General features: G+C 47.0%; 1 protein-coding gene across 13 annotated transcripts in view; it reads left to right on the plus strand.

Annotated features, from left to right (window-relative positions):
- RGS6 (regulator of G protein signaling 6) overlaps positions 1-23041 on the plus strand; it is a 603395-nt gene that overhangs the window by 529346 nt on the left and 51008 nt on the right. For 12 of the 13 annotated variants that reach the window (XM_060620202.3, XM_060620199.3, XM_060620200.3 and 9 more), the window contains 3 exons: positions 1123-1233; positions 12594-12719; positions 20430-20616. In XM_060620202.3, the coding sequence (XP_060476185.1) occupies positions 1123-1233; positions 12594-12719; positions 20430-20616 (424 nt within the window). The remainder of the gene's footprint in view (positions 1-1122; positions 1234-12593; positions 12720-20429; positions 20617-23041) is intronic. The other variant, XM_060620210.3, reaches the window with a different exon arrangement.

Genomic DNA, 23041 nt, shown 5'->3' on the forward strand with positions numbered 1-23041 from the left:
TAGAACATTTGGAAAGGGTGGTATGCTACTTAGCAGGAAACAATTTATATCTAGTTTAATAATGTGGACACTGACGATTGATTTCACAAAAATTATTATACGTCTCTTAGGAGGATCGTGGGAGGAAGTGTGGGGGGAGTCGGGGACTGGCGAAGAGAGTTAAATCCTCATCTAAAATTAATAATCAAGGGGCAGCTGGGTGGCTCAGTCGGTGAAGCACCCGATTCTCGGTTTCAGCTCAGGTCATGATCTCACAGTTTCGAGAGTTCAAGCCCCGCGTTGGGCTCTGTGCTGACGGTGCAGAGCCTACTTAGGATTCTCTCTCTTCTCCCTCTCTCTCTCTCTCTCTGCCCCTCCCTTGCTCATGCTGTCTCTGTATCTCTCTAAAAAAATAAATAAACTTAAAAAAAATTTTAAATAAAAAAATTGACAATCAAGAACAACTATAAAAACACAATTTAGAAATACACAGGTAAATGCTAAAGGAAACAGAAGGGTAGAAAGCAGATGTCTCTGTGAGCAGAGAGTGTGTGTTGTTGTGTGTGTGAAATCATTTTGTACTATTTTATTGTTTTAACCACATGCCTTTTGATGCAATGTAAATTTCATTCGAAAAGATAATGTGGCCGTTTACAGTATAACCGGAAAAACTAAGCTGCTTTGTGGATATAATGCTTATAATGCATTACCTCCTTATGGTCCGTCAGGATTTTAGTCTTTGTCGTACGGAAGTCTCCCAGTTGGGAACCCTTGACTGGCAGCCTGGACGGATTTGAGTGTCCTTGGTGTGACCCAGATGCCCCGAGATCCCTAGTCTCCGTGAGAGGGTGATACACACGCAGGTTTGGACCTGTGTATCAGTCAGGCTTGCGCCACCAGCGAGGGGTGCACCAGGGTCCAGGTAAAGAGTAACGTGGGGAAAAGATATAAGATGTGTACGTACGACAGCAGGAATGCAAAAAACAATACGTTCCTCATGAGAAGAGAACAAGCATAAATAGAAACAGCTCGATTTGTCATTTTCCCTTTAACTTGGAATCCTATAAAGACAGTTACGTTTGTGTAAAAATGCAAGTTTTTATGGAAAACAGTGGCGTACTTTGCTTTGCTTCCCTCCTGCAGCTTAATTGCTTACACAGAACAGTATGTGGAATACGATCCATTGATCACGCCGGCCGAGCCGTCCAATCCCTGGATCAGCGACGATATCACTTTATGGGACATAGAGATGAGGTAAAAAAAAAAAAAAAAAAATGTTTCAATGTTCGAGAAAGAAAAAGATGTGGGGAAAAATTCATGAGATGGTGAAATTACATTATTTCCTACCTTAATTTGACGCTTTTTATCACTAGAACAGAAACCCCTCAAGTTACCTCCTGACTACGTTCGGCTCAGACGTGGTTCTACCCCCCTATACCTTTGGTTTATACGTGGATCCTTAGTGGCTTCCTCTGACCTTTCTCTGACCCTTTAGTGGCTTCCTCTGACCTTTCTCTGACCCTTTAGTGGCTTCCTCTGACCTTTCTCTGACCCTTTAGTGGCTTCCTCTGACCTTCCTCTGACCCTTTAGTGGCTTCCTCTGACCTTTCTCTGACCCTTTGGATGCCATGATAACAGGGACAGTCCTTCACATTTCCTAGTTCTCATTGCTGGAGGGAAAAAAATTCTGTGGGCCAATTTGTTTATATATGTGCAGAAACAACACTAATAATAATAGGTAGCGCATACTTGGCCCTGGCCACCGAGTAAGTGTCCCACGTGGAGTCCCCACGACCGGTAAACATTATTATTCTCATCATTGAACAGATGAGGAAACTGAGGCACAGAGGAGTTCATGAACTTGCTCGAGGTCACACAGCGAGCCGGTAGCAGAGTTAGGGTTAGAACCCAGCTCGAGAGCTGTGGTTTTCATCGCTCTGCTCTTCAGGAGTAACCGGAAGTAACCCTCTGCCCATGAGGGAGGCTGGTGCCTGTACTTTAACAGCTGAGGAGCCGAAGCCCGGAGGGACTTGGACCAGCGTCACAATCACAGAGGGAAACACGCACACGTTCAGTGTGGGGGTGCCTGTGCAGCCTCCGCCCCTCAGCTAGCAGACTTTTTATTTCATTTTTCATTTCTTTGCATCTCCCTCATTCGCTTTCACTCTTGCCCTTTTTCTGCCTTCTTTTCTTGAAATGAAAAAAAAAACTTAAAAAAAGTAACAAAAGTCTCTTATTACTTTCATATTTTGCTTATTATAAAAAGCCCCAACTATTCAGATGTGCATAACGAAGAAAATTCTCTCTCCCTCCTATCCAATCTCATTGTCCAGAAAGAGTCTTTGTTTATAGTCTGATGCCGTGGTTCCCAAACTGCACCATGGCAGGGAATTCACAGGGTTAGCCCGGGATATTCTGGATTTTTGAGGGAAGCGCTGTGGCGTTTGACTTGTGTCAGATACTGCATAAAGCACCAACTTAAGGTACTTCGCCATGTCCAACATTTCACATTACATTCCTTTCAGCGCTGTCGTATCTTTGCAAATCTGGGTTGTCAGGGCAGTTGCTACGATAAAAAGCAAGTATTTTGCAAAAACCAAAATGGAACAGAAAATGAGTACGGTGGGGTCCAGTCGGATTCCAGAGTTTGAGATAACGTGCAGTGTCCATCAGGCACACATTGTGGCTATTTAAGAATTGTGGTTATTTAAGAAAACATTATTTTTTCTTTCAATGTATAGGTACTTTACAGCTACTAAGGTTTTAGGACATAAATATATATTAAGTCCTTTGGACCTGACTGTTTAATAAACAAAGCTGTTACGTACTTTTTTTTTTTTTTTTTTGGCCCAGGGGCACCGTGAAAAAGTTACTGACACACTAAAAGTACCATGGACTCAGGAAGTTTGGAAACCTTTGATTTAGGGTCTAAAACCTTTGATTTAGATTTATATATATATATAGTATCCTATTCTTTTGCATAAATGGATTCATTACATGTACCTTGTCCCATAATTTTTAAATGAATATATCATGGTGATCTTTCTCTGTAAATGCATATAACTCCACCTTATACTCTTTAATAACTACATAGTGAGTGCACCCTTGTATGAGTAGAGTGTAATGTATTTAACCAACCCCTAGGTCATAAATATTAAAGTTATTATCTTTTTTTTTTTTTTTTTTTTTTTTTTTTTGCTGCTGTAAACAACGATGCAAGGAACATCCTCCCACACAAGTCCAATTATTACTTTAGGATAAATTTCCAGGAGTGAAACTGCTAGGACCGGCAGATATATTTTGGTTTGAGTTCACACAGCCGAATTCCTCGTGAGCAAAATTCTAACAAACCTTTCCCATGCCCAGAGCTTAAAAGTGTCCACTTTCCACATCCTCACCATCCCAGGCATCATCAATCTTTGTCACCTTTGCAAGTGCGTTAAGCTAAAATAAAAATCTCATTGCTTTTTCATTTCTTTGAGAATCCTGTCTCATGGTCATTTGGTACTCATTTTCCTCTTGTGACTTGACTGTTTTGGGTTCTGTGCTCACTTGTCTCTGTGTTTTGCTTTGGACATTGGGATATCAAATGATTACATTTACTTGGATCATATGTATTTTATCTTTTACCTGATATTTTATGTTTTCTGGATCTTGTTCTTTTTGTTTCTTTTCCTCTTCCCTGATTTTTGCTTTATGAGTCAAATTTTGTGTTAGCTTTTGTTACTCTAGTTTCTATTCCAGTCATATTTACTTTTAAATCTTTAATTAAAAATGGCATCAATTCATACAAATAACAATAAATTATGTAAAGTAAAAAATAGAAGGGGCGCCTGGGTGGTTCAGTCGGTTAAGGGTCTGGCTTCGGGTCAGGTCATGATCTCAGGGTTCGTGGGTTCGAGCCCTGCTTTGGGCTCTGTTCTGACAGCTCAGAGCCAAGAACCTGCTTTGGATTCTGTGTCTCCTCTCTCTCTGCCCGCCACCCCCCCCCACCCCCACTCACACTTTATCTCTCTCTCAAAAATAAACATTAATTTTTTTTAATTAAAAAAAATAAATTTCCCTTTGCCTCTTCCAAATCCCATTCTTCTTGATAGGTGTCTTAACCTGGTACATTGTAAACAAACATTTTGTGACTGATATTTATTTCTCTGTCAGCGTTAAAAGAAAAGTAGTTTGTAGATGAGTATCTTCTTTCTAATAGTTCTGACGTGCCCTAGGTCATCCCTTCTAATCTGATCCACTGCCAGAAATTCTAATTCTAATCTCTTCTAGTCTTTTTTTAACTCAAGGTATTTTCTCTCCTTTTATTTATTTATTTATTTATTTATTTTTATTTTTTTTTTTTTAATCACTACTCTTTTTTCTGTTCTATCCTCTCTTTCCAGGAAATCCTTTTGTAGAAATTCTGAGCCTCTGAGATGGGGCAGCCATATTATTTCAAAACAAAACAAAACAAACAAACAAAAACCACAATGCCCAATCCCCTCCCTAACCCAATTAATTTCCGGCAGTGGGGCATTGGTTTGTTGTTTGTTTTTAATGTGTCCGAGTGATTCTAAAGTGTAGCCCTGATCCAGACAGACCAGATAGCAGCTGGTGAGGACTTCCTCGGCAGCTGTGGGGTCCGTGGTTCTCAAAGCACAGGGTATAGCAGAAGCACCTGGAATGCTCATTAAGAAGACAGATGCCCCAGGGTGGTTCTGGGTTTATTTTTAGCAAGTGTTCTAGACGATTCTGTGGCCCAGCAGTTTGAGAACTTCCCGTGTGGTTTGCGGAGTCCCCACCTCTCTCCCCCCCCCCTCCCCTGCCCCCTGCAGGCTCTCCTCTGAGCAGTTCACATGACTATAGGGCTTCACCTGAGAGTGTTAGTGAGGAGCCATAGGTCAGTCAGCATGGACCCCTGTGAGCCCTGGCCATGTGGGCCAAGAGCAGACTGAAAGACCGGGTCCCTCTCAGAGCGACACGGGTGGTAAAGCTCCAATTTCCCTTAGCGTGACATCCACACAAGCCAGGTGCTCCGCTCTGTCTCAGATCCTGACGGCGTTTCTGAAATTCTGCAGTTTCCTCTCCATGGTGTTCCCAATAGGTCCACTCTTCTCCCTTCTGCTGAGGGGTCTTAGGGAACAATCCGGTTAGATTGCAGAAGCCAGTGAAAAGTAGGGGGAAAGCAGGAGTGTCTTTAGAAGTCTCCCTGCTTTGCTGAGATGCTTTTTCCCTCTATTATTAGCTCTTCGCCCCTCGATTACAGAGGCACTACTCTCTGGTTTTGTTACCCGTATTAAGACCTGGCCAGGAAATACTCCCGATGTGCTGAGGAGACCCTCTCCTCCATAGGGACCCTTTGTTCCATATTTCTGAGTGTCTTCCATATGTCCCCTGGCCAGTGCCCACCAGCTGCCTCTGCTTCCAGTCCTGCTGCTCAGAGCTTGGGGGTTTCCCAGGCTTCTGTTGGGGATGTAGCTAATTTCTTTTCAGATGACCCTGGAATCGTAAGTGGTTCCCAATCAGGTGACACCAGTTCAGTCCATCTGCTTCGTACCTTCCAAAAATTTCTCAGTTTTATCACCCGCTGATAGCCAACGTCTGTGCCTCTACATACTGCGGATTTGTTTGTTTTCTTTTTAATTATATTTTACTGAACTCCAGACTCTTGCCTGTCCCTTCTGCCTGGACCACTTCCTCAGAACCTCTCATGGCTGGTTTCACTTCTCAGTCAGCATGGGTGTCCCTTCATCAGAAAGGTCTTCTGTGATCAGTCACCCTGAGTGATCCCCCATCCATCCAGCTCTTCTCCACCACATCCTCCCCCTGGTTCTCTTTCTAGTTAGGACTTAACTAGGACTATGTCTGACACATAGTAGGCATTCAAAACACATAAGTTGGATGGAAGACAGATGAAGGAGTGACTATTTCTCTGATCATTTCATTGGTATTTGGGAATTAGAGAGGTAGGTACATAAACATAATTCACCATAAGGACACTGGGATTTCCCCCTTCTTTCTGTAAAGACAGCAACAAAGTATATGATCATTCGGGGAAGTGGTGGTCACCTGACCTGTTAGTTTATCCCAACCTGTCAGCACTTTGTCCCCAAGGGAATGCTATCTGCTCCTACAACTAGTACTCTGGTTCTGGTCTTATCGCTTAGGTTTCTACTCTAATCAGAATGCCTAAGACACCTAAGGCATTCTGTGTACATTCAAACAGAGTCAAGTGATTTAGATACAAGTGAAAATAAAGAGAAGCTGTGAGGCCCTTTCTTCTCCCAGCAGGACATTCCTACCCACTCAGATGCAGGCAGTGGTTAGGAACCTACCTTTGGAGAAGCACAGAGTCTGGGATCAGTGCCAACCTCCTGCTTCAGCCTAGAGATGGTCCCTGCTCATGACACAAAGCCTTAAGATAACCAGTAGAATAATCAAAGATCATTTTTTCTCAGTTTCAGCTTAATTCAATAAATATGAATTGAGAACTTACTGTGTGCTCAATTCCAAACAAGAAGTTCTGTCAAGACTCAAATGTAGCAAGGTGCCTTAAACATGCCCTCCCATCTCCCAGACCAAGGATTCCTTCTCCTCTGGCAAAGGACATTGATAAGTCATTTGGGCATAAAATCAGGCTCTGAGGGCAGAGTTGTTGGCAGAGACTCAAACAACAAGGGGCAGGGCTTGTGACTTAAGGCAATGAGAAGAACGTATTTCTTGTAATTTTTGTTCCTGAGAGGGGAGACCTAAGCACAGTGAAAAGCAGGGAAGAGCAGAGTGATGGGAGAGACCAGGCCTCTGTGCAGGGCCAGGAAGAGCCCTAAGACCACAGCGTCCAAGGACTTTGCAAACACAGGAATATCAAGTATATGATGTTTTTTAATGTCTGCTGCTGGCTGGTGCAATATGTACCCCCTTCTCAAGACCCTTGAATCTCAGTAAAGGCTTCTACCCTCCCGAACATCTCATGGGAAGGAGTTTTGGGGTGAAGATGGGTAGAGGCTTATGGAAGAGTCAAGGCAGCAGGTAAGAAAGCAGGACTCTCCTTGGGAGCTCAAGTTAGTCTGAGGCAGGCTTTGATTTCCACTGGGCCTGGGCAAAGGGCTGCAGGCAGGCTCATTACAGTGTCCAGGACAGACAAAGTCTGCATTCTACAGAGTTCAGCATACTCTCTCTGCCAAGTGGAGGTTACAGACGGCCCAGTGGAAGACAGAAACAGGACTTAACAAAATAAGTGGCAAGATGATGTAGGATAGGGCATGAATAATAGAAAATTGTGCTTTAATCCTTTTTCCTTCTCAGGCAAGCTATTAGATCTAGAAATCCAAGGATGAGAAAGCATCTATTCAGAGGGCAATTAAAGACTACCCTTTTGGGGCGCCTGGGTGGCGCAGTCGGTTAAGCCTCCGACTTCAGCCAGGTCACGATCTCGCGGTCTGTGAGTTCGAGCCCCGCGTCAGGCTCTGGGCTGATGGCTCGGAGCCTGGAGCCTGTTTCCGATTCTGTGTCTCCCTCTCTCTCTGCCCCTCCCCCGTTCATGCTCTGTCTCTCTCTGTCCCAAAAATAAAATAAAAAACGTTGAAAAAAAAAAAAAATTTAAAAAAAAAAAAAAGACTACCCTTTTAAGGATGAGCAAACTACACCTCAAGTCTATCTGATGGAAATTCTGAGAAATCAAGTTTAAAGAAAAGAGTGGTAGCCAGGGCTCATCATGGAGGAAAAATCAGCCAAAAGTTGCCAGATTGCAGTTGGAGAGAACCCTGTAGTCTAATTTTTTTTAATGTTTATTTATTTTTGAGAGAGAGAGAAAGAGACAGAGCATAAGAGGGGGAGGGGCAGAGAGAGAGGGAGACACAGAATCAGAGGCAGGCTCCAGGCTCTGAGCCATCAGCACAGATCCCGATGCGGGGCTCAAACTCACAAACTGAGAGATCATGACCTGAGCTGAAGTCGGACGCTTAACCAACTGAGCCACCCAGGTGCCCCGAGAACTCTGTAGTCTAAATACCATCAGGAGAGTGTCTCAGGGAGGTCTCTCAGAAATATTTCTGGTCATGTCATTAACCAGATAGTGGATCTAACAAAAACGTAGCATTGCCAGAATTGTGGTTCATAATTTACTCTCTCCACATGGTTTAGCTTTCTCTCTCTGCTGGGCATGAGTGAAGAGCTACAAGGAAACTGGTTTATCCTGCTTGGCCATAGTATCCGCTACCAGCCTGCCTGATCTGCTGAGTAGCAGCAACTGTCCCCAAGCTTCCTGTGCCCAGCAAGTCTGATAGAACTATTAGTCCAGGGTATTAGTCAAGTTTCTTCTCTGTGGTGGCCAGCCTCCAAATATGGCCCCATCCATGCCTTTCTTCATCTTATGCGTGGGTCACTTCTTACATCAAGATGGGATAGGTCCCTACTTTTTCACCTGGGCTGGTGTTGGTGCCTAATTTGACCAATAGAGTGTGGCAGAAGTAACATTCTGAGAATAGGTCATAAAGTAGCTCCGTGTCTCCTATCACAGTCATTCAAAACATTTGCTCCTGAGATACTCCTTCTTAGAACCCATTGGCCATGCTGTGAGAATGCCAGGCCACTGAAGAGGTCATGTCACCAACAGCCCCAGCTGAGCTCCTAGCCAACAACCAGTATCAACTGCCATGTGATGAGTTATCTTGAATGTGCAGCCCAATTGAGCCTTTCAATGACCCCACCCCCAACTTCCAGCTATAACTACTTGAGAGACCCCACGTGCAAATCACCTGGCTGAGCCCCAGTCAACCCAGGGGACAGAGAAAGAATAATCAATCACTGCTTTAAGCCAGAGTTTTAGGATGATTTGTCACAGAACAATACATACCTGGACCACTCCCCATCAGAGTACTCAGGACCCTCAGGCTACTCTAGGGGCATAAAATAAAATTGCCATCATTCTTTCAAAAGCCTTGACCCTAAAATGGCATCCTTGGATATTTGCTCTTTAAGGAACTGTCCTTTGTTTCATAATTTTTCTAAAGACTCAAAAGTCTTTTCAAGATGGCTTATGTTTTTCCCCAAATCTTAGTTTAGACCTCAAATGAGGGAAATGTAGTGGAAGGCAAGGTAGTAGGAAAAAAATAACAGGCTTTAGAAATAGGCAGGCCCATGTACCGATTCCAGACTGTGTGGCTTTGGGAAATCTAACCTCTCTTGATCTCTGGACACCTAAATACAAATATCCACCTCCCTGGCATATATTGAGATTGAATATAGATGGCTGCTTCCTCTGAACCTGTCTTTCTTGTTCTCAATGTGGGAGATTTCTACCATGCTCTTAGGTTGGGGGATCAGCTGGAATGAAAGATGGACTCCCTTGGAGAGCCACCTGTCTTTGCTCTATATTGGTTTGGGCTGCCCAGTGGGATGTAAGAATTTGGTAAGAATCAGTGGGCACAGAGCACCAATTAAAGAAAAGACATCCAGCTAGCAATTAGAAAATCCCATCAGGATAAGGACACATCACTCACATCACTATACACATTTTCTTATTGATTTCCGCTTAGTGTTGAACACTTGCTGTGTGAAAATGCTATGGTGAATACAAAGATGCATGAGACATGGTCTCTGCCCTCAAAGGGCTCACAAGGTAGCTGGAGAGACAGTGACATACCCTTGAAAGGCTAAATGATGATGCAAATGTATGTCATAAGGAAGCATCTCAAAACAATAGTTGGAAACAAAGGGGCTGTGAGTTCCATGAATTACTCGTTTGAGTTGGGCCGAGGGAAAGTTATTGTTCCAGTCACCTGGAGATGTTTTAATTTTCAAAATTATTTTATAACCAGAGCCCATTCAGTGGTAGCAACATGTTCAAATCTGATCTTGAACCTTAAAGAGGATGATGCTTGGAAATACCCAAGTGCTGCAAAAAACACACATTGAAAGAAGCTGAGCCGAGAAGCTCTTAATAGAACAGATCCCAATAACCACATGTACTAAGGGGAAAAGGAGCAGATGTGGAGCCTCCACATGTAGAAGGAGGATTGTGAATAATGGATAGTTGAGGGAACCCAGATGTTGAATATTGTCACCCCAAAATGCATACCCGTCCCAGAACCTCCGAATATGATTTTATTTGAAAATAAGGCTATTTCAGATGCAGGCAGTTAAGAGGAGCTCAAACTGGAGTAGGTGGGCTCCTAATCCAGGATGCCTGGTATCTTTACAGAAAGAGAAAACAGACACAGACACACATGCACAGAGTGCATGCCACATGAAGATAAACACACAGGGAGAGCACTGCGTGAAGACGGAGGCAGCGATTGGAGTGACGGAGGCAAGAATCCCCAAGTATTTCTGGCAACATCAGAAGCTGAGAGAAAAACACGAGACAAATTCTCCTCTAGAGCCTTCAGAGAGAAAGCCTGGCCCTGTCAACACCTTTGATTTTAGACTCCTAGCCTCCAGAAGTATGAGAGAATAAATTTCTGTTATTTTAAGGCACCCAGTTTGTTGGTACTTTCTTACGGCCACCCTAGGAAACTACGGTATCCAGGTGCCCTCTCTATAGACCACCTTATTTCTGCTGAAGTCTGACCTTGCAGCTCTCTGGATGTCCTCATCTGTGTCCTATGTCTCTGATGACGCATCTAACATGACAGTCCACACTTCCTAGCCTGCCCCCAAAACGACCTTTCTCCCACCCATGATACCACCATGTTACCTGGTAGGATGAATGTGGACCCACTGCGTGGGTACCAGAAAATGGTGACACTAGCCGTGTGTATACATGAGGCAGCCACTACAAAAATGGAGTGACTTTCTACACCCGGCTCTTGGGGAACAGCTTTCCATCAGGGTGAAGCTTCCACCAGCGCTACAAGTTTGGCAGGCAAAGAGCAAATGGTGGAGCCCGTTCCAGCTCACAGCATGACCCCGGCAGAAAGAGGCAACGTGCCGCGGTTCTCTGGGACTCACATCTGCTGCTAACCTCAACCTCAGGGGACTTCTCCATAAACAGTAGTTTCTGTCCCCTGGCAAGCTAGCAAGTGTGATGGGTTCTGTGGCTTGAGTTCAAGAGAATCCAGGCTCTGTCTTCTTGTCTTGTTGTAAAAGGCCCGGCCTGGAACTTTGGAAGAGATGTTTCACAGAAGTCCCCAGGCTTTGACTGGATGGGCTTGGTCTTTCCACTGTGACCCTGCTGGGCTAAGCCTGGCGGTACAGAGTTGTGCACAAGATTCTCCCAAGCCCCAAGCATACAATCTCAGAGTTGGAAGACGCTCCTGCTGGTGATTATGCCCAGCAGTGCAGAAATAGAAGGGTTGGGCTTGAATCACTTCGGTCCAGAGCTACGCCTTCCAATACAGTAGTCTTAGCTACATGTGGCCACTGAAGTGTGAACTTTAATGATTTAAAGTGAAATATAGTTTAAAATTCAGTTCGCCAGATCAATACTCCTCAAAGTTTGGTGTTTTTTTTAATTTTTATTTTTGAGAGGAAGAGAGAGAGAGAGAGAGAGCAAGCATGTGTGAGTGGGAGAGGGGCAGAGACAGAGGGGGAGACAGAGGATCCGTAGCAGGGTCTGTGCTGACATCAGCGAGCCCGATGTGGGGCTCGAACTCACGAACTGCAAGATCATGACCTGAGCTGAAGTTGGATGCTCAACTGAGGGAGCCGCCCAGGTGCCCTGCTCCTTAAAGTTGAATGAGCGCTTAAATCACCCAGAGATCTTGTTGGGCTGAGGATTCTGAATCCACATGCCTGAGGTGCGGCCTGAGATTCCACTGCTGGTCCACAGGCCACTCCTTGCGTGGGCGGTTATAGCACGCGGCTTGCGAACTAGGACCCTATTGCTGCCTGAAGGGTCAGGCGAATAAATACACAAGTGAACTGCAAAAGGAAAGACAGAGCTGAAGGAAATGGTCTGAGGAAGATCACGTGGTTTGAGGCGGGTCACATGGGCGTGAGTCAGCACAGCGAGGTTAAGAGCTGCACTCTGGAGCCACACCATCCAGACTCGTCTTGACTCCATCACTTCCTAGTGTGTCCCTGGGCAAATGACCGCTAGACCTCAGTTTCTCTATCTGTATAATGGGGACAGTACCAGTACATTTTTCACAGAGCAGTAGTGAGGACTCTGTGACTTAGCAGAGTTAAGACGCTCGAAACAATGCCCAAAACATCATAAACACGAAGCAGGTGGTTGTTAAATGAACACAACATTCTGCTTCCAGGCAAGTGACGAGGGTTTATCCCGATGCATTTCTGACCAAGGGTATGTCACTTGGATCTAAATAAGACTAAAAATGGTGGAGTTGAGAGTTGGGCTCTAACTGACCGCCATGGTCCAGAGAAGCCAAATAAATGGGGTTGTTTCATTTTCTGCAGACAGGAGCCACTTGGCAGATATCTTGGTGAGCCTCACCTAAATGTTGCCCCTTGCAAATGCCTTCTCTCAAGAGACATTCTACTGTTGGCTCATGTTGAGTAAAAGTCTGCAACCGGACTTTGTACAGGTTTTATAGAATCTATCACTTAAATTTGAGACATTGCCCTTCGCCATGTGTCAGCAAAACAGATTTGAGTTGTTAGAGGGAACAGGACACAGGTTTTTGCCTGGCATTGATCATTTTTTAAACCTTTCTTCTCCCTAAAAGCAAAGAGCCCAGCCAGCAGCGAGTCAAGAGATGGGGCTTCTCTTTCGACGAGGTATTGAAGGACCAGGTGGGGCGGGACCAGTTCCTAAGATTCCTGGAGTCCGAATTCAGCTCCGAAAACCTCAGGTAACTCTCTCGAAGTTGGGCGCGGTGTGTACAAAGAAATTTGCAGAATCAGTCTCTCTTTCTGCCTCCCTTTCTCGATGAAATGTGATGGTTCAAACTCAAAGTCCAGCTAATCTGTCTAAGGTTGAAATGGAGAAGGACAAGCTTGATGCGTCACTTGGGTATCACCATGCTAGCACTTTCCAAAACCAACATTTTTGTTCTTTAAATGCAAACATTTGTTCAAGTTATCGGAAACATGCCTGCAATAATAAGTAAATGATCAAATGGGTTTTATGACACCGTGCGTTAACTAAAACCAGAAAACCGTGGAGCTTCAGAGTGGAAAGGCACCTCAGAGAACCTCTCCTTCAAAACTTCTCAGTCTGGGGTCCTGAATACTTGACAAGCTAACAGGAAAACAAGAGACATCCCTGAGCTCACTTCAGAATTTCAAAAAGCCAAAGTAAATACCACTCAATACCTGGCGACATACCTGTAAAAACTAATTAAAATATGCTTTTCCTTTTGGGGGGGAATTCTATCAACGCCATGTCATGTTTGCTCTGGTCACCTGCCACCAGTGAGAACATCTGATCGTTTCCGTTGGTCTCCAGCTAATCAAGATGAGGGGAAATGTATTGATGTATTAATCATTGCTGTTCAGTGGAAGAAAAAAACCAAAACTTTCAAAACATGAGGTCCATTGAGAGAGGGGGGGAAAGGGAGAGTATTCAAAGGGAAAGGGCTTGTTGTCATGAAAAGTTTGGGAACTTGTGGTTTATTCAGGCTTCTGCTGTATCAGATGTAGACACAGAAGCCTATGGAAAAGGTGACTGGTATAAGACCCCTGAGTGATATTAGCAAACTGGTGGCTTCTCAGATGGACATCTCGGGGTTTTTCTCTTGGCACCAGCTTCTTTTTTATACGCTAGGTTAATTCCCATCTTCCAAGGGTTGCTTTTTTCTAGCAAGGGTGATTTTATTAATTTTTTTCTTATTTTTTAACTTTAAAAAGTCCGAGAGCTACTGTGGGCAAAGGACTGCTCGCTCCAGGGTTAATGTGCAAAGTCCATGTTATTTATTTGGTAGTAGAGACCATATCAGCCCCATAAATCAACCACACAGTCTTTATCCCACACCTATGCTGTATCAAGCCCTGCAAGAGTCTGCCGGGGGATGCAGAAAAGTCAAGATGCATGATCCTCACCCGCAGGGATCTTGCAGGCCCTTGACGAAAAGGCACAAGAGACTATTAAATCATTAAATGACTGTAAATGAGAATAAACACTAAGAACTGTTTTGGAAGTGTTTTTTTCAAAAAAGGGAGGAATGAATGTAAGCCAGAGTAGGCCAATCATAAGCTGGTCTTTGAAAAACACACAGGATACTGATAGACAAAAAAGAAGGAAGGAGAGTATTCTACGTAGGAAGACCCAACGAGCAAAGGTGTGGCCGTGGGAGTCTCCCACGTCACACAGATGCCAGTTAACTGTATGTATCTGTGCCTTTCTAGGCGGCCAGGTGCCTGTTGTAAAAACAGACTAAGGCTGCATATCTGATTCTAGGTCAGGACACAGGATTTCTTTCCTTATGCTGGGGCATTATTCTAAACACACCTCAGAGCTTCGCTTCAATTCCTAGTCAAGCATTTGGAACAGAAAGCTTGACTTCTAAAACTCCTCATTACGGTGGGTTCAGACCAGCCTCCCAGGCCATAAATGGAGGTGGGTCCTGATTAGGAAGCCACGCCCTCTATGGCCAGCATGATGCCCTCAGACAGCCTCTCTGTGCCCTAGCTCAGCCCCAGGACCCACCCGGAGCTTGGTCCCCATGAACCACCCCTGGGAGACCATTTCTCTTTGTCATCTCTGTCCCACGCAGGTCCCCAACATAAAATGGTACAGAGGTCTCCTTTACCTATTTCTTAGCCCATGAGTGGCCTTATGACCCCCTGCCACCTGCACCATTACGGAGACTTGGAAGAACGACCACAGGGTCCTGGCCATTCTGAGCGGGAGCATCTACTGGCTCAGCACCTCCTGCCCAGTCTGAGTGTAGCCAGGGCCACATATCGGTTCAGACTAGTGTAACGAAAACGCATTACATTTAGGGCCAGGAGTACATGGAGGAGCGTGTCCCCGGCAGGTGCTCAGCACCTCATCCTGCCGTTACCTCTCACGCCTCCACCAGCTCCTTCCCCCCCCGCCCCCGGGCCAGGAGGCTGCATTCAACCCTAGGTGAAAGACTGTCGGGGGGGGGGGGGGCCTTGTGAGTGTGCCGGTGACTAATCTACACCCCCAGCATGAATGCATAAATCCACACTTAAAGAGGGTCCCCTCTGATCCATGACAGGAGAGAGGATAAAGAAAATAGAACAGCCGGAGATAAAAAGTACAGCCCAAGAGCTTATAAAATCCTCTCTGGAGGCCCAAGTTCCACTTTTATGATATTTAGCATAATTGGATGTATGGGGGAAAGTTCAGTTTGAAATCACACAACTACTTAGGACTCTTCGGTCATCCATAACCAGGTGGTTTCTCCCCTCCCCTTTGGGCCACAGATTTTGGCTTAGCACCCACCATGACCCAGGGCCCAAGGACTCAGAGCTGTCCAGCACAGCCATGGCACCCTGCAGATGCACCCCCAGCCATGTGAACGGGGCCCCCTAGAGCTGCATAAGGGGCATAACTCAGGGATCCTGCCAGCCCGTTGTGTTGGCCACCTTGGGGGGGGTCATCTCTTCGCCCCAGGATCGATCAAACAGCCCGGGCAACAGGCGTCAGAGGATGCGAGGCAAAGAGACCAACCAGAACTCGACTGGATACATTGCAAAGGGCATCTGCATTTTGTCTTCCTGTGCTCCCCTGCATCTCTCTAGCTAGAGGGGTGCTTAGATCATCACATTTTTGCCCAGCACCTGGAGTGCCAGTTAAGTAGCCAAGTGGTTGAATCGGTACCAGAACTTCAGGGTGCAGAACAGAGGAGCCCCAAAGAGACGTAGAAATCCCTCTCACAATATCACCCCGGATCCTTTAAGGAAAAAAGATGTCTGTGATAATGTGATGTAAGTTCAAGTCCCTTTATATCTTTTTTTTTTTTTTTTTTTTCTGGTGAGATGAGGGAGGGGTGTCATCATCAGGGCCTGGAGGGGGCACGGCCAGTGCATTTTGCTGCAGCCAGCGCAGAGTGAGAATGTGTGCTCTCTGGGGCACCCTGCGCTGAGCCCGGGGCTCCATTCAGACAGGGTGGGCCCCTGGAGACAGCTGCTTGCTCGGGGCCTGTGGAATGCATGCGGGCTCCCATCCACGAGGCCAGGGCCTCAGGGCTCTGAAGCAATGACTTGGACTGCAATTATCTGACTTCGTTGTCCTTCTCCCTTCTCTGTGCATTTTCCCAGAAGGGTGACAGGAGCCCCTTGTCCACTTTTACCCCCTCCCCATCCCCTCTTCGCAAACCTGTGTCCTCCCTGGCTCGACACCCTCTGCTGCATGGCAGGGCAAGAGTTAAAACTCAAAACCCACAGCAAAGAGCGTTCCCCGTACATTTTTTATGAGCTGTAACATCTCCTGAGAGAACGTGGTTGTTCTTCTAACCTGCAGATTGATTATCCCCGTTCCACACAGTGTCAGCTGAAGGGAGAAGCAATTAAAGAGAGCACGGGGGAGTCTCCAGGTTTGCCTGGAGAGCTCCCATCGCTAGTCATGGCCCCGGGTCCTGGGAGGACCTGGGAAGGTTCACGAGACCCAGAGGGACTCACCACTAACCAAACACATGATTAATCGGAACAGGGGTGACTCACATATCGCCATGATAATCTGGGGCACCTCAGCCACTGCCCAGTGAACATAACTCAGCTGCGGTGGTGCTGGTGGAGGTGGCCGTTTGTAGGCCCCGAAGGATTTCTGCCCAACTGGGGAACCAAGTCAAGTTGCATCCATTGTTCCTGAGTCTCTGTTGACCAGCAGAGGGCACAGAAAGCCTTCCTTCGGCATAGACTTTGCTTTCCTCTGGGAACAAACTAAAAGCTAGATTTTTCTAAGCCTTGAGAATCCTAGTTTATGGAAAAAAAAAAAAAAAATAGGTAAACTGAGACCTGAGGGGCTGCCCGGACGCCCTGGCAAGATGGAGAATGCGGACAGCTGCATGGTTTTCCTGCTTCCGGCCAGCCTCGAGGAGAAAAACCCCACTCCCCGCCAGCACCACGGTCCTGGTGACAGAGGAGGCCACCTGGGGCAGCCCGGGACTGCCCCCCAAGTCCCACCCACGGCTGCCGGGCCCTGTGGCGGCCGAGCCCAGGCTACCTCCCCACAAAGGCTGGTGTCTGCCCGCATTCCTGAGCCATCGACACGGATCACATGCCGACACACGGGCTGCCTCCCCACGCTCTGACGACTCCAGCGGAGCAGGACAGATGGTCTCCCTAATACCAGCAAGTCCTTGCGGCCTGCCTGTCAGGACAGCCCTTCTGCTGCAAGCCGTAGAGGCTTAATGCAAGATGTTGGCATCTTCCTCCCAGCTGGTGTCCTCAAGGAGGGGAGCTACCTGCGGGCTTTTGATGAGGCGGAAGCCGCACGGGCCTCCGTGGGCCTCGCATCCGCAGTAGGCGTGTGGCGGGGAGCTCCGTGGCCCCGGCGAGGGGCGTGTGGCCGGGCAGCCGGGGCCCCGGGGCCTGTGGGCTCGCAGATGGCAAACGCAAACCGGAGCCTGCTCTGAATTTCAAATCGACACAGAGGTTCCTCGGAGCCGGGGACGGTAAACACGTATGGATGTCGGGATGCTGTTGTGACAGCACTTTGGCCGTCACCTGAGAAGGGTAAGGTGGGTCACCTCCAAAGCAGACAGAAGGCTGAGAGGGTCCCCGTGAGTGCAGCAGGGAACACTGCTGGCTAAGGGAATGTCATCTCCTCCTCCTCACCTTCTAGCCTGTTGTCTCTTCTCCTACTAAAAAAAAAAAAAAAAAAAAAAAAAAAAAAAAATCTTGGTTTATGACAAAGGGAACCTTTTAACTGTGTAAAAGTTGGTTACATTTGACTCTGGAATCTCCATTTACATCCACTTTAGACCTTCTCTAGACCCAGCTGAGGGATGTGCAATAATGTGGCTCCCCAATCATCCTGCCAGAGGGACACTGAGGCCTCAGGAACCACAGGAGCCTGCAGAGCTCACAAGCTGCTGGGTCCTCAGGGCCTTCCCGGAGCTTGAGAGCTCCTCCTCAGAGCAGATCGGAACAAGGGACAGAAGGTGACAGAAGGTGACGCCCCACGTGACATTGATTGAGGGAGCAGCAAATTGCCTGGGTACCATCCATGTGTGTGAGAGACTGCAGAGTCTGGGTCTGGGAGGGCTGGGAATGATGCTGGCCCAGAGAAGCTGTCTCCAGCAGCAGGGGTTGGGGGTGGGGGTAGGGGGGAATCAGCCCAGAGGCGACTCCCTGAGGGAGCCAGGACTCAGCCCCAGCACGCGGCTGCAAAAGATTCACCCGCTAGCACTCCTTCGAGTCCTTTGAAAAACCCACACCAGCTTCCTTCTTCAGAGCTGGGTTTCCTCAATCTCACCCGCCCATCAAACACTGCCCTGCAGACGAAGAAAACCTATGGGCACTGTCATCACCAGATGACCATTTTCATCTGTAAGTGTTCCGGCCACCTCTTTTCATTCCATGGCAGTCCTGGAGGGTGGGCTGGAGACGCCTAAGGAACCTGAGCCGCAGGGCTGGGACGTAGAAGAGCCCCACTCCCCAGTGGGGTCTCCGGGGCCCCCTGAGCAGCCAAGTAGGCTTGCGGTCCCATTAAAACTCCCCCTCCGCCCCTTTGCACTCAGCTCAGAGAAAGCTCACTGTTCCCTCCCCAGTAGCCAGAGGACGTGAGCTGCAGAACTGTGGCAGAAAGAAAGGTGGCCGGTGCGGAGGGCCAGGCGACAACGGATGACAGCAGCAAGAGCCCCTGGCAACTTCTGCCCGGCCTCCCGAGGAGAAAGCCCAGCACTGAAACTGTGGCCACCGCCCTGACCCCTCCGCGGCTCCCACCCCCCCGGGGCCTGAAAGCATTTCAGTTGCACCTGGTTGGGAAGTTCTTCAGACCCACATCACATATCTCGCCACCCACTCCATACCCATTGTACAGATGAGGAAAGAGATGCCTGGAAAGGCACAATTCCAAGACAGTGGCATAGTCAAGATGAGGACAGAACTGTGTCTTCTGATCTTCTAGTCGACTGAGGTCACTAAGCCTCCTTCCCTGCCTCTCGCTCTTCAGGACCAACAAGGAAACCATGAGGGTTTTCTTTGAAGAGATTATTAGAATCCCAAATGGCAAAGCAGGGGAAGAGTTGAACTCCACCCTGCCCCATGCACACACCTGTCCTTGGGGAAATGGGGCTGTATTACCACAGTTGGCCACTAAGTGGTGCCTTTGGGCCATGCACTTGGCTCCAAAGACAATTCTATGAAGAGAACTAGAAAAACACGCTTAACCTTTAAAACAAAACAAAACAAAACAAAAAGGAAAAAACAAGTACGTCTTACTTTGGGTGCAATTCCATGACAGATTGAATACACTTTCCACCATGCCGTGGTTCAGCTTCTCCTGTCCCTGCCCTTTCATTGACTTGAGTACGTGTGATTCCTGTGGCTGTGGGAACCACATAGCCCGGGGCCTGTCCTCATGTCTCACTGATGGGGACACTGGCCTGTCCTGTTCACAAGGCACAAAGTGTGCTACCCAGATCTGGGTACTGCTGCAAGCCCTCCCCAGGGCTGCCTTGGGAACCATCCTCACAACCGGGAGCTGTTGTCCGAACTTGGTCCTGTTTGCTGCGGCTCTCAGCAGAAAAGAGCTCACACCCAGCACTTCCAATGGCCGCTGCCATGCTGATGCTGAGAAATTCATGAAAGGCACGTATGGAAGCGAGCGAGAGGTTTTTCTTTCCAGTGCTCCCTGGAGACTCTTTTGCCATAGAGGTTCCCCGCGTGTGCCTCTTCAGCTATGTTTCTGATGAGCCCATCTTCAATCCAACAGCCATTTACTGAGCACCTACTATATGCTAAGCACCATGCTGGACACTGACCTCGCAAACTGGCTCTTTTTCCATCTTTAACATGAATAGCGGGAGCCTTCCAGCTCAGGTCTTCTTTATGATCCTAAGATTCTATCTGCCTCTTGGGATTTCCTTTCTTTTGATGCTGCTAACTGATCCCAAGCAGATATAATAAGGGAAGTCACCTTGTCTGTGTCAGGGCACCTATATAGAGTGCTGGCTCTCAACCAGGGGTGATTTAACCTCCCAGGGGATGTTTGGTAATATGTGGAAACATTTTTGGTTGTCACAACGTGGGGAGGGGTTACCACTGGCATCTGGGGGGTAGAAGCCAAGGTTGCTGTTCAACATCCTATAGTGCACAGGGCAGCCCCGCAACAAAGAATTATTGAGCCCAAAATGGAAATAGTGCTGAGGCCAAGAAACCTTGATATAAAGGGAAAGAAACCTCTTTTTGGTAACCAGAAGCACAATGATTTTCTAATGTGCACTTCTTTTCTGTTCTCCACAATAACGGAGCCCCCTTTGAATTTTCAGCAGTCCCCATTGTCTTTGTTACCTAGGTAGTGGCAGCAGGGAAGGCTGGGCGACACAGCAGAATGAGTTTCGTGGGATGTCAGTTCTGGGACCACATCCAGCAAAGTCCAGATGCTGAGCCCCCTGGAACTGACTTTCTTTATGCTTCCACATCAGGTTCTGGTTGGCTGTCCAAGATCTCAAGAAACAGCCCCTACAGGATGTGGCCAAGAGGGTGGAAGAAATCTGGCAAGAGTTTCTGGCTCCAGGGGCACCGAGTGCAATCAACCTGGACTCTCACAGCTATGAGATAACCAGTCAAAATGTCAAAGACGGAGGGAGATACACATTCGAAGATGCCCAGGTTTGTCTATCATCTGCGTGCATGCTTTCCACTCAAAAGACGTTCATTTGTCCACTCCGCCACCCCACCCTTTAATATAGGTCCAAGGCATTGTGGGTAGCTAGAATTTCAGGTTTTATGGTGTGTAAGGCCATCAGGGGAAACGATTCCAGGTAGGTGTGTAGTGAAATTCTTCCTCGGATTGTCTTCCCAGATTAGTTACGTTACATAGAGATAGACATTTAGTTACAGGTGTTACCTTATCCGGGAGAATCTCAAAGTGTTTTTACGAAATCGTAAGTCCTATAGTAAGTCCGTGGGGGGATCTGGAAACCATAACACAGCATCAGCACAGTGGGTGTAGTCAGCTGCCAGGGCTGTGAGTCAAGCCCACATCTAACTGTGAAGCCCACACTCATACTACCACCCTACACTGCTTCCATAGTGATTTCCAACTCTGCAGTTACTATTTAGGGAGCACCTCTGCATCCCAGGCCCTGTGCTATGTGATAAGATAGCATAAAGAAGGGCAAAAGCTCCTGTCCTCAAGGAAATTACGGGCTAGTCGGGGAGAAAGACAAGAAAACGGGGAATGTTACCAATGTGAGAAGTGCCCCAAAGGGGTGAGCCCCCGGGTCTAAGGAAGCCCACGGGAAGGACTCCTGTCCCTAGATGCCACAATTGGGCACAGGTTTTGGGGAGGCTGGCAAAAGAAGCAGAAGCCACAGAAGCCACTCTAAATAACAAGCTTTACCTTGACGGCTGGAAGGTACTGTTTCTAAAGATAAGCATATGGTCAGTTTTCTACTTCCTGGCCCCTCACTGTGATTCCTTCTCATCCATCCTAACCTGGTGATGGGGCTTAAGGTTTCACTCTTGTCTCCTCAGCCCTCTTCACTTCTCTCACCTGTGGTGTCCCCACATAGAGAATTTGCATAGTTTGCTTTCCTACAGACATTATTGTCTAATTTAGGAAACTCAATGGCCCTGATGCAAATAATAGCATGGGAACACAACCAGTGTCCCTTGTCATCCAGATTTGCCTGGTTATTTGCTCAGGACTTCAGAATGGAAACACCTTCCCAAGCTCAACACTGTAACTGTCTTTCTCTTCCTCTGGCCATGAGCTCCATTAAATGCTGGTCCCAGGCAGATTTGGCTCAATGTTATTGCTTTATGAAAGCTCAAGTCCCTCACCTTCTTTGCAGCTTCAAAGCAAAATATTTAAGTCATGATAAATCTTTTTTTTTTTTTTTTTTGGTATGTGTCTGTGTATATGCTCTCAAGCACATATTGATGTATCCTGGTAAGGATAGTGATGGAGAAGCCCCTTGGGTGATAGGGAAGTTCCTTGGGTGATAGAAAAGCTTCATGGGTGATGGAGAAGCTCCTTGGGTGATGGAGAAGCTCCTTGGATGATAGAGAAGAGCTCCTTGGATGATAGAGAAGCTCCTTGGGTGATGGAGAAATTCCATGGGTGATGGAGAAGTTCCATGGGTTATGGAGAAACTCCCTGGGTGATGGAGAAGCTCCTCAGGTTATAGAAAAGCTCCTTGAGTGATGGAGAAATTCCATGGGTGATGGAGAAGTTCCATGGGTGATGGGGAAACTCCCTGGGTGATGGAGAAGCTCCTCAGGTTATAGGAAAGCTCTTTGGGTGATGGAGAAGTTCCTTAAGTGATGGAGAAGTTCCTTAAGTGATAGAGAATCTCTTCACATGAATGATCTGAAACACACAGCTCAACTCTCCATTATTCATGAAATATAAGACTAGGGATACTTGTCAGAACCAAGATGCACCCCATCTACTATTATCACTCTGAGCATGACATCAGGAAGGATTTATTTTAATCTTTTATTATGGAAGCATGTAAACATGTGCAAAAGTGGAAAGAGCAGGACAACAAACCATTATGGATTCTCATCCAGCCTGAGCAATCATCAATACAGGACTGATCTTATTTTGTATCCACACCTACTTTTTCAGCTACCATTGGGTTATTTTTATCTTTTTTTATTTTTAATTTTTTTAGTGTTTATTTATTTTTGAAAGAGAGAGAGAGAGAGAGCCAGGGAGGGGCAGAGAGAGAGGGAGACACAGAATCCGAAGCAGGCTCCGGGCTCTGAGCTGTCAGCACAGAGCCCGACATGGGGCTCAAACCCATGAACTGTGAGATCATGACCTGAGCTGAAGTCGGACGCTTAACTGACTGAGCCACCCAGGCACCCCACCATTGGGTTATTTTTTTTAATTTTTTTTTTTAACGTTTTATTTATTTTTGAGACAGAGCATGAATAGGGGAGGGTCAGTGAGAGGGAGACACAGAATCTGAAACAGGCTCCAGGCTCTGAGCTGTCAGCACAGAGCCTGACGCGGGGCTCGAACTCACGGACCGCGAGATCATGACCTGAGCCGAAGTCGGCCGCTTAACCGACTGAGCCACCC

Source organism: Panthera onca, chromosome B3 (genome assembly GCF_046562875.1).
Source record: "Panthera onca isolate mPanOnc1 chromosome B3, mPanOnc1 haplotype 2, whole genome shotgun sequence".
Taxonomy (NCBI): domain Eukaryota; kingdom Metazoa; phylum Chordata; class Mammalia; order Carnivora; family Felidae; genus Panthera; species Panthera onca.